Source organism: Ascaphus truei, chromosome 7 (assembly GCF_040206685.1).
Source record: "Ascaphus truei isolate aAscTru1 chromosome 7, aAscTru1.hap1, whole genome shotgun sequence".
Classification (NCBI taxonomy): domain Eukaryota; kingdom Metazoa; phylum Chordata; class Amphibia; order Anura; family Ascaphidae; genus Ascaphus; species Ascaphus truei.
Window position 1 is genome coordinate 41,229,590 of NC_134489.1, and position 12,159 is coordinate 41,241,748.

Below are 12,159 nucleotides of genomic sequence, written 5' to 3' on the forward strand. Positions count from 1 at the left end.
ATTCTGTGCCAGGTCCCTGGACACAGTCTCCTTATTCAGCTACTATAACATAACACTTGAACTGCTCCTTCTTTTACTCCTCCTTCTACAGAACCTAACTTTTGACACAGTGCGGTGCCTTATGTATCCTTTGGGGGCTGGCACAACTCTGACATCACTAACCATGGAGTCAGAACCTGTGACCACTCCCATCCATACATAGGGCACCTCACCAGGGTGTGAGGGCAAACCTCCATGATTACTGCTGGCATGCCCATTACTTACCAGGCATTACTGTCAGCAGGAGAGATGACTGCAACCATTTTACATCATGGTTACATATATAAAATATCCCCCTCTGTCTCTGCAATCTGAGTAACCTGGTGTGCGACCAAATGTAAGAAACTTTATCAATGGGATTCTAACATCCGAGAGAAGCAAGCAGGTTTTGTGGGAGAAGTTGCTGTACGTCAATGCAAACGTATATTGGTAATGATGTGTACACCCAATGGACTCATTTAAATAACATGCACTTTTGAAAATCGTCAATTCACATGAATGGACTATTTTTTCCCGGTGGCAGGAAGCAGGAAGAATGTAACTTGTATCTGTTTACTCTGAAGTGCAAATGTGTAGAATCGGTGTCGGATTTAAAAAGAGGCTGCCTATAGGCACTTACCTGGTGCCACCCTCCTCCTCCAGCACCGCGCATCCTATTGCCATGGCAACGCGATGCTGTGTGGTGTCACATTGCCGGCAGCCAGAAAGCACCGATCACGCATGCGCACGAGCGTCCGTCAAATGCCGATCGCGCATGCTTTAACTTCCTTACACATTTATTGCTATGTTCTTATATTACATAGAGCAGTGTTTCCCAACTGGGGTTCCGCTGCCCTGCCCTTCCGCGGCCTTGCCCTGGGGTTGCACGGCCCTGCCCTGGGGTTGCACGGCCCTTCCCTGGGGTTGCACAGCCCTGCCCTGGGGTTCCACAGCCCTGCCCTGGGGTTCCGCGGCTTCTGCAAGGGTGTTCCGCGGCCTTTGCCTTGGGGTTCTGCGGCCCTGCGGTTCCCGAGAGGATCAAAAGGGGCCGCAAGAATTCCCCGATAGCAGGGAGACAGCAGGGCAGCTGCTAGGGGTCTGGGCAGTTTCCTCCATCCTGATTGGCTGCATTACCCAGCAGGAGCCAATCAGGAGGAGGTGTCAGGAGCCTGGGGGTGGGGCCAAGCAGAGGAGGAAGCAGCATGGGCAGGAGAGAGGTGAGAGGGGTGAGTGTCTGTCCTGTTGTGTGTCTCCTGTGACGTGTGTGTGTGCGTTTCTCCTGTGAAGGTCAAATGTGTGTGTGTGTCTCTTGTGACTCTCTGTCTCCTGTGACTCTCTGCCCCCTCTGTCTCCTGTGACTCTGCCCCCTCTGTCTCCTGTGACTCTCTGCCCCCTCTGTCTCCTGTGACTCTCTGCCCCCTCTGTCTCCTGTGACTCTCTGCCCTTTGTCTCCCTGTGACTCTCTGCCCCCTCTGTCCCGTGACTCTCTACCCTCTCTGTCCCCTGTGACTCTCTGCCCTCTCTGTCTCCTGTGACTCTGCCCTCTCTGTCTCCCTGTGACTCTCTGCCTCCCTGTGACTCTCTGCCCTCTGTCTCCTGTGACTCTCTGCCCCCTCTGACTCTCTGCCCTCTGTCTCCTGTGACTTTCTGCCCCCTCTTTCTCCTGTGACTCTGCCCCCTCTGTCTCCTGTAACTCTCTGCCCTCTGTCTCCCCGTGACTTTCTGCCCCCTCTGTCTCCTGTGACTCTGCCACCTGGCTCCCTGTGACTCTCTGCCCCTCTGTCTCCCTGTGACTCTCTGCCCCTCTGTCTCCCTGTGACTCTCTGCCTCCTGTGACTCTCTGTCTCCCTGTGACTCTCTGCCCCCTCTGTCTCCTGTGACTCTGCCACCTGGCTCCCTGTGACTCTCTGCCCCCCTGTCTCCCTGTGACTCTCTGCCCCTCTGTCTCCCTGTGACTCTCTGCCTCCTGTGACTCTCTGCCTCCTGTGACTCTCTGTCTCCCTGTGACTCTCTGTCTCCTTGTGACTCTCTGTCTCCCTGTGACTCTCTGCCCCCTCTGTCTCCTGTGACTCTGTCCCTCTGTCTCCCTGTGACTCTCTGCCCCCTCTCACTGACTGTCCTGTTGTGGATGTGCCTCAGCAACTGAGTACTGTTATAGACTTACCTCTGTATTTTTCAGTAACTCTTACTAGTGAGTATTTAATACATGGTCAGTGTTGAATTAACCACGCTACTGACGGGGAATGTGCAAAGTATGTACTTTGGGCGAAAAATACATTAAAAAATAAATATAAGGTTTCCTAGCTGAATATGCTGACAGTTATATGCAAGACCAAGCTATTGTGTTATTGTGTATATCTCTGTGCGCAGTGCATGTAACATGCAGACTCTTCACGTGGGGTGTCTCTGTCTTGTAGGATGAGAAATGTGAAGATGGAGCAGCGGAAGCTCAGTGACCAGGCGAACACATTAGTCGATCTTTCCAAAGTAAGAATCTGACAGCAAATGAAGGCTGTCTGTCCCATGTACTCTGCATGTTCACTTCCACACACATTAACACGTATGTTTTCCCCTATTCACTTACACGGGTAAAAAACAGAAACTAGCCACACGGGGGGGTCACCCGCACAACCTATTTTCCCTACATCCTACAAAATAGAAGTCTGTAGCACAGGGGTGTGCAAATTTTTCCATCTGCGACCCCCTGCCTGCTCTCCCCCCTTTCTTGTGCCCCCCTCCTTACCTTGTCTCTAGCGTTTCTGACGTTACGACGTCATGAGATACCCCCCCCCCGGCGTCATATGACGCCGCGTTGTAACGGTGATACATTGCCAGAAGCCGCATGGAGCCACGGTAAGGGACCTTACAGAGCCCTCGCGCGCGCTCCCCGGCATTTCATTTAAATGCTTTCGGGAAGAGCGCGGTGCTTCTGTAAGTGCTGCACCCCCACCCAGAAAATCTCGCGCCCCCCTCAGTTTGCGCAGGGCCTCTAGCAGACCGTGGGTTAGTACTTCTCACCACTGTAAGGTTCATTTGTATATAGCTCAAGCATTTTGAATTAATTGACTGTATTTGCCCCTACCACTTTGATGTATTTGCCCCAGTCCCTTCAGCTGGAAGGCTGTTAGACTTTCAATGTCCCCCCCTGGCTCTCCCATTTGCCCTGAGCCTGCCATCCTCCAGCCCACACTGAGGCTTGAATTTATAAACATTAACACACACTGAGGCTTGAATGTATACACATTAACACACACTGAGGCTTGAATGTATACACATTAACACACACTGAGGCTTGAATGTATACACAGTAACACACACTGAGGCACCGCACCATATGCCGCCTTTCATACTCCCATGGACGTTGCGAGCATTATTCTGCTTAATGCACTCTATCGTGTTGCTCTTATACATTTTTGTTAATGTATAAAATGTTTTACCAGGAAGTAATACATTGAGCATTACCTCTTGTTTTCAAGTATGTCCTGGGCACAGAGTTATGATAAATGGTTGAATTAAACGAACAAAGGTTCTATATTATATTTACAGACATTTCATGGACAGTTTGAGATAATATATGAATATGGGCATATGTAACAGTTGCACACAAGGTTCCAATTGTGTTAGAAGAGGTAGGACAGGCCTGCAATGTGCTGTGTTAGGAGAGGTAGGACAGGCCTGCAATGTGCTGTGTTAGGAGAGGTAGGACAGGCCTGCAATGTGCTGTGTTAGAAGAGGTAGGACAGGCCTGCAATGTGCTGTGTTAGAAGAGGTAGGACAGGGCTGCAATGTGCTGTGTTAGAAGAGGTAGGACAGGCCTGCAATGTGCTGTGATAAAAGAGGTAGGACAGGCCTGCAATGTGCTGTGTTAGAAGAGGTAGTATAAGCCTGCAATGTGCTGTGTTAGGAGAGGTAGGACAGGCCTGCAATGTGCTGTGTTAGGAGACTTTACCCAATCCAGTAACCGAGCAGCGAACGTCTGACACCCTTTGGCTGCCGCCTTGACGTAAGCTAAACGGGTTCTGAATGAGTTCAGCTGGGCTTTGAAATTCCTTTGTCCAGAGTCATAAACACTGCAGGAGGCGGGGATGACGGAACACATAGCAACAAGAAATCCCAGATGTTCTGGTTCTGTGCAGAGGGGAGCAGTTCTTGGGGAACCCTTTCAGACGTCCGCCTTTGGGACGGCACAGATGTAGGCTGAAGGGGCTCTAAAATGGTTCTTCAGTTTCTAAGTGTGCTTTGGCATGACCATAAATATGCCAGGATTTTAGTACTACACAAACAGTAGATTCTCTTTTAGGACAAGCTGCTTTTACTCAGCATGTTCCCCCATCTCTCTCCTAGATGCAGAATGTTATGTACGACCTCATCACCGAGCTCAACGATCGGAGCGAGGATTTGGAGAAGCAGATTGGTAGCCTGGAGTCCAAGCTGGAGCAGATCACGGTCACGTTCAACACCCTGCCTGTGCTGATCGTGGATGCTCTCCGGCAGCAACAACAGCACCTCCTCTCGGTGGTCCTTGAATCTCGGGGGATCGGAGTTGCCGTGGGCACGCCTCAGACCCCGCTATCTGACAGTCCCATGGGGATTAGTTCGGCGTCATTTCCAACCCCCCACACAAGTTCAAGTAGCTGCTGAGTGGGTAGTGGAAGGAGCTGGGGTGGTAGATGCAGGCGATTCCATGTTGTGTGCACTCACTAGAAATACTTAGGAGGGGTCAGCATTCCAAAGTGACTGCTGGCTTCCTAAACATCATATAATCTCCGCTAACCCGAGCCCGCCTCACTGCGGGGAGACCTGTTAGCGCTTGTCGGGGTTGGACAGGTCAGACAGCTGCCAAGAGGGCAGTGAGGATGTGGATCCTCCCGCCCATTCCCTGCCAACGTGGCCTGCATTGCCGAGTAGAAAAGGGGGTTCGGTGGGAATCCCCTTTGAATTCTCTCACGGTTCTTACCACTGGGAGACCCACGGTGTCCTCCAATGTCCTGGCACATACAGGGTGTAATAAATGGCCTCCGCCATTACCGGCGAGCCAATGAGCCACTAAGATCCACGGCTGGCCACCTATCCAATGGATTCTTTTTTTATAAGTGCCTACATATTGGAGGTCAATACTTCCTCAGCCAGGTGGCTCCTCGTGGTAAGAGGGGGGGGGGGAAGTCCTACTACTATGGGATCAGGTAAGTTGGGGGGGAAAAAAGATTTAACTTGAAGGGAATTCATGATTTAAGGCAGGGGTCGGCAAAGTGGGGGGCGCAAGATTATTCTGGGGGGGGGGCAGACTTCGCCTACCTTATCTTCGGCAAATTACGCCACGGGGTCATGTGACGTGCGTGTTGCCATAGCAATGTGCGTCAAATGATGCAGCGGAGGTCACGTGATGTCACATGACCCCGCAAGTCATTTGACGCTGGATATTAGGTAAGCATAGGGGCTGGCAGGCAGGGGGGGGGGGTGCAGCACAGAAAGTTTGCGCGCCCCTGCTTTAAGGCAAAAAAACAATGTTTCCAGACCTTGTGTTAGAATTTGAAGGGGTTGAAGAGCGAGTGATTTCAGGCATTTTTTACTTGTTGAGTGAAGGAAGGCGATTCACAAATCACGGTGTAACTGCAGCTCTCTGCTGCATAACGGGGCTTAAAAATCCTTTTTGAAATCCCAGCTCGTTGGAAACCTGCTTTGCCGGAGCAAGCTGAAATGTTTTGGCAGCCCCCCTCCCCCACGGGCTACAAAGCCCCCCCCCCTAAAAAATAGCTCTTTATGCTTCTAACAATCACAATTTATAGCATCTGTTCACGATGCCATCCCTAAAATAAGCATGTTCCAACAACAAAACAAACCCAAGACTGAGTATATTCGGTCTATTTCCAATCGCTCGAGACGTTTATCTGAGATGGTAACTTTGGTGTTCTGGAAGCGTGCAGAATTTTCAGAGATTAGAGGAAGTTTCTCTGTTAATCAGCATCTCATGTTTGGGATTCAAAGATTTGATAATAAGCTACAGCATACATCAACACAGTGTATCTCCCTAGAGAAAATTTGAAACGGCCACCCTCAGTTCTACGCCCTCATACTTTTCAAAAGTGAGGTGCATGGGACCATTATGTTCATACTCGGAATCACTTTATAATGCAGCATGGTTATTTTCAGGGGGTTCCCGGATATAAACGTCTGCTGCAAAGGAGAGCAGATACCAAGGACAAGACCGTTACTGTGTGGATAAAGAGTAACAAGGAGCCTCTTTCCTTTGTACAATGAGGGCTGTGATATTAAGAACGTTATACACTGGCCCTTCCGCTTCGACACGTATCAGCCACAAGCCACTCTCCCTAATGGAACCCTCTGGGGTTTGGGTATCAAGGCAATCTTGGAGTGAAACTGGGGAAAAGCAAAAGCATTTGTATCACTTGTCTCTTTGCATCAATGTATCAGGGCACTTTGTTCCAGTGTTAGCTCTGTGCGTGTGATTTGGGGAGTGAGTGAGGCACATGTTATATTGGGAAGAATATGTGCCTCCCCATATCTTATTCTTTTCTTGGCAGAAATGGTTGAGGTGGCTTGAACCTTAGTGGCTACCAGTCTGAGCTACATGTAAGAAACCTGATACAGTACGTTTCTGGCATTTGACGCAACTGGAAGCTACAATGGTGCAAAGTGTCAGTGCAAACTTCTCTTTTCATTGATACATAGACCCGTCTGAATGGTTCATGGAAACACAAACCCGGTTATTCCACGTTCACTGTCGGCTCCGTTCAATCTTCCCTTCTGCAATTCATGGAGAGAATTCACCTTCTGTTCAGTCATTGGTAAACAAGAACTAGATTTCTAGGTTACCACGATCTTCTTCTGGGTATCACACGGGATTCCTGGAAAATGAGACGGGCTTCGCTTTGCTCAATCTTGCAGAAGTGAGACGTTGGCCAACTTCAGTCCTCAAGGGTCGTTGATTGAGCCACCTGTTGGTGGCCCTTGAAGACTGGAGATGGCCACTTCTGCTCTAGTTCATTTTTGTATACAAAAACAAGAATAGGCATTAATTGCACCTTTTTATTGTAATATTATGTTACAATGAAATGGTAGGAAGTGACCCACGGTAATTGTTACCAATCACTACTGTTCCTCAATTTCCAACAGAACGTGCATCATAACCTACCACCAATCTGGCACAAGTCAATTCCAACATTTCCAGCTTATTCTCAAATAAAACAAACACAGATTCTTCCCCTGGAAGTCCTATTTTTTTTTACTAACCATGATATGTCTGGCACTGCTTATCATGTAATACCTCTACCCATAACCCCTACGGGGACACCACAGTATGCTTTTCTTACCCGGCAAACAGATCGGCTAAAAGTTTCTATTCCTATCAACTTTAATGACAGGGACCAGTAACGGAAAAACAACCCCTGGGGTGTAAACATCGCGGCTTCGTGCTCGAGGACATCCGTCTGCTGTTCTCGCCGTAGCCGCCGCGTGATAACGGGCCCCAGAGTCGAGTCTTTTATTAACTTGAGTCTCCGCGGCGACGTGTCGGAATTCATCTCTCTTTTATTTTACTAAATATGTTTCTTCCTCTGACGTTATTTTTTTATATTTTATAAAAGATGACCTAACAAGGAAAGCCATTTTATACTGTTTGTATGTAGGCAGAATGCGGTGGGGTTTCGCTCGCAAAACAGGCGCGTTCCCTCTTATCCACGGTGAAAAGAAAATAATAAATTTTCAATTAAATATATCAAACACTTGTCTCTTTATTGTGCCAGTGGAAGCAATGTGCCGTATAGTCTTTCACAGGTAGCCAAAGTGCTGCCAACAGGCCATGTTTTCTGGATATGCCTGCTTCAGCACAGGTGGCTCAGTCTTTGACTGAGCCACTGATTGAGCCACCTGTGCTGATGCAGGGATATCCGGAAAACATGGCCTGTTAGTGGCCCTAGAGGACTAGAGTTGGCCACCCTTAGTCTTAAGTGCGCCAGCTGACCGGAGAGTAGAAAATATAATATGCACCTTCCTAAGAGCCAGATTAAAGATGACGGCCTGCGTAATGTTTGATCTAGCTTCATCACAGACACAGATGTGCGTCACTTCAGGAAGCCGAGGGCAGAGCCGCATCGGAGGAGAAGACAGATTGTGGGACAGACACGGAGATCACACTGATGATTACGCTACAGAGAAGCGCTCGGGGGCAGAGTCACTACGCGTCCTCGCGCCGTAACGCACACACATTTAAGTCAATAGCAAGTTAACGTCCGTTCAGGTGCGCTAACCTGCCATAGACCTTAATGAATAACCCTTAAGTGGGTTATTTATTAAAGTTTACTGGCTGCAAAACTGGGGCAAAAAGGAAAGGAAATTATCTGCAATGATCCATCTGATTTCCCCTCTGATAAATCGGGGTCAGGATCATTATGGCCCTAACTGTACAGTTGGGAAGAGTGAGACATCAGCCCCTCCGTGAGTATGATCACTCCTATAGGTTTGTAGGAGTGCATGCACTTGTAATACTACTGCATGGGGTGGCCAACTCCAGTGCTAAGGGCCACTAACAGATCAGGTTTTAAAGATATCCCTGCTTCAGCACAGGTGGGTCAATCAGTGGCTCAGTCAGAATGACTGAGCCATCTGTGCTGAAGCAGGGATATCCCTAATACCTGGCCTGTTTGGTGACCCTTGAGGACTGGAGTTGGCTACCCCTGCTATACTGTTTTTAATTGAAGATATAAAACATTGTATGAATACTAGCACTGTACTAATGAAATAACCACCCAATTACTGTGTGATATTAATGCCATGCCACCCAGATTTACCTGGTAACTATAGATGAGGTCACTATGTAACACTGCCTATAGATCATGTAACATTGCGTTGGACACTTCAGTCTTACATAGAACGGCACTGGGGTGTTACACAGAGTAATACAGGCACAATGACACCCTACCCTGAAGAACTAACAATCTAATGATAATACCATGGTGGTAGGGAGATAAAGTCACAAGCCACAAGGATTTAAACTGTTGTCCAGTACAGAATCATAATTCCTTTGCTGCAAAAGGATCCAGAAAAACATTGTACAGTATATTGCTGCAAATCCTGTGCGTTGCAAATCCCTGCGCTACAAATCCCTGCGCTTCAAATCCCTGCACTGCAACTCTGCGCTGCAAATGCGTGTGCTACAAATCCCTGCGCTGCAAATGCGTGCGCTACAAATCCCTGCGCTGCAAATCCCTGCGCTACAAATACCTGCGCTGCAAATCCTGTGCGCTACAAATCCCTGCGCTGCAAATCCCTGCGCTGCAAATCCGTGTGCTGCAAATGTTCATATAAATAAAAACATGGTCCTCAAATCCAAGAGCAGCGCTCGCCAATGTAACCAAACCGCTTACATCTCTGACCCAAGTTCTGTAGACTCTGGGTGGGTTTATCGCAAGGAAGTGTAACCCATGCACAAAGCAATGGCTTGTAGGCCCCACTGGAAGCAAAGGGGTTAACGCATTAGGCTCAACTGCATTATTGTCAGCCACTTAAATATCTCGTCTGAAGGATACAGGTTAAGAGGCCTTTGGAGTTTGATAGCACCTTTCAGGCTGATAGAGAACTGAGGCGCCATTGTCCTTTAGTCTCGAGGAGAGATCAATACAGACTAATTACCAATGCCAAGCGCTGTGTTTCCAATCAATTCCTTCCTTACACAGCTCCCGGACACGGAATACTGATAGCAGCGGCTCCATGTCTCCCACCTCACCACCAGCATCTAAATCCAACGGGCACTGTCCACACTCCATTCATTTATCCTCTGCTGCCGGTGGAACTTTCAACTCAATGTCATATATTGCGATCCATATACTGTACGGGCAAATGGGTTACTGGAAAAGTCCCATGTAGTGAGAATGATTAACATTTACATAACATCAATGTAACGTGTGTGTGTGTGTGTGTGTGTGTGTGTGTGTGTGTGTGTGTGTGTGTGTGTGTGTGTGTGTGTGTGTGTGTGTGTGTGTGTGTGTGTGTGTGTGTGTGTGTGTGTGTGTGTAAAACCTACCCAGCTTGAAAATTGCAAAGCCAGTACAACCAACCTCACACTGATGAGACCCAAGAGTGGTTCGACTGGCTTTGCATCTAATCCCATGCTGTGCTTAAAAGCTGTGTGAACAACAGAGCATTTGTTTATAAGGTTCCATGTAAAAATGAATTTTCATTTTCCACGGGTACCTGGAAATGACTCGGACCCGGCAGCAGAGGGCTGGAACCATCGCCGGGGAATTTCCGCTCTGCTCCCTCGGTTCTCCTCTTGGAGAACGGCAGGAGCAGAGCAACAGAAGACTTACCTGCAGCCGACGGCGGAGGGTGAGGATGACCGCTGCTGAGGGTGAGGAGGACCACGGCGACATCGTGGGAGCAGTGGCAGACATCCTGGTGGGGGCAGGAGGACGTCCTTGTTCAGCCGGTGGGAGCAGTGGAACATATCACAGCTAGTGCCGGTGGGAGCCGGGGTACATGTCCCCTTGGTCGTCCTCACCCTCCGCAGCGGTCTTCCTCACTCTCGGCCGCCGGATGCAGGTAATGCAGTGCTACCCGGCTGGGTAACCGGTATCCATCAATTTAGAGGACTCGGTACAACACTACCCAATACCATCAGGAGGATTCCAGAAAGAGCAACAGAGAAAGGGTCTCATACTGTCTATGTGGCCCTGAAAAGTGTGTAACTGTGTGTTAGATGTGACATCTTTCTTATTTTCTTAGTGAGGGAAAGTGTCCCCAGTTAGAGAGGGCCTCTAATATATTATGAAGAAGCCGTAGCTATTTCAAAAGGAGGATGTGCGTGACACTTCACAGTAAGGGATCCCTAAACTAGGGTTCCCAGGAACTGTCACAAGTGTGGTTGCGCTAACACCAACCCTAAGTATATGCACGCCAAGTTGCTAAGGAAGACTGCTAGGATGTGTCAGGATGATAGGTAGATGGGAACCTGGATTGAAGTACACCCCTATGATGAGTCTAGGACAGTACCTTGGAATAACTCCAGATCACTGAAGTTATAGAAAAGCAGTTCCTCTTAACCGTGGGAAAAGGAAGGTGATTACAAGCCATGTTGGGCCTCTTTGAGGGGTTGTGTGGACCCCCAGGGAAGATTCATGTTAGGGTGACTGTATCCAAATAAACTTGTCCTGCTTGTTGAATAAAGTTCCCGACGCCTTTTCGTACCACCATGACTGAAGAGTTTACTCCACCAGCCAGCCCGAACACCAGCATCGTGGGAGAAAGGTACAAGAGTCTGCATTTGTTTACATCCCCACCTCACACACGTGTGACCCTCCGTAATAAGAGCCGGGCAAGGAGGGGTTTCACAGGTTTTCAGGATATCCCTGCTTCAGCACAGGTTTAATGCAGCCATTTGTTATTATAACTCTGTGCCCAGAACATACTTAAGAACGAGAGGTCTGATATCCTAACCCACTGGGCACAAACCAATGCCGAAAAACCTGCCCAACAGTATTAGTTACAGATTGTCTAAAAGGTATTAGAAGCTGGCAGTCTGTGTAAGAGCTATAATAACATGGAGGCATGACATGCGCATGGTGCTACTGAGATGGAGGCCGTCCTCAGCTCTGTTACATGTGTCTCTCTGTGGGAATTATCCCTCTTTCAGCAGCAAATGCCGCCACCGATCTTCAGCCAAACAACCCCCAGGGGGGAGATCAAATCTACACGATGCTTGGAAGAAATTTGTGACAAATCACTAGTTGGAGAGAAGTGAAGGATGGGACCGCTCGTGCAAGTAAATTCAATCAGCCAAAGCTCTCTCGTTGACCCTCGTCACTGGCCGGGAAAAGGTCACAAAGCCGGTTCACCGGAGTCCGTGGAAAGTTGCAAATACCGACACACGGCATAAACGACGTGTTAAAACCATTCAAACGCTCACGTAAAGTATCATATATTACACAGGCTGGAGCAGCCCCTTACTCTATCTCCCCATCCCCCCCCCCCAAAAAAAAAGCTGTGTGTGCTGTGCACGCGCATAGTAAGTGAAACTTCTTTGACTTTTGTCACAGAAATTGTATTTGAGTTGGTGATGTTTTAATTAAAAATCAAAATACAATTTCTTTTTGTAACAATTTTTTTATTGGTCACAGTCAAAGATAA

At 48.4% G+C, this 12,159-nt stretch overlaps 1 protein-coding gene and 1 long non-coding RNA gene across 2 annotated transcripts in view; one reads left to right on the top strand and one right to left on the bottom strand.

Moving 5' to 3' along the window:
• Positions 1–867, bottom strand: part of LOC142499090 (uncharacterized) — a 61,000-nt gene extending 60,133 nt beyond the window's left edge. Inside the window, exon 1 of the long non-coding RNA XR_012802616.1 lies at positions 659–867. This is a non-coding gene — a long non-coding RNA (uncharacterized LOC142499090). The remainder of the gene's footprint in view (positions 1–658) is intronic.
• The window catches only part of KCNN3 (potassium calcium-activated channel subfamily N member 3), a 62,819-nt gene extending 57,653 nt beyond the window's left edge, over positions 1–5,166 (top strand). Inside the window, exons 7-8 of the mRNA XM_075607925.1 lie at positions 2,436–2,505; positions 4,363–5,166. Of these exons, the coding sequence (XP_075464040.1) occupies positions 2,436–2,505; positions 4,363–4,659 (367 nt within the window). The 3' untranslated portion in view covers positions 4,660–5,166. The remainder of the gene's footprint in view (positions 1–2,435; positions 2,506–4,362) is intronic.
• The last annotated feature ends 6,993 nt before the right edge of the window (positions 5,167–12,159 follow it).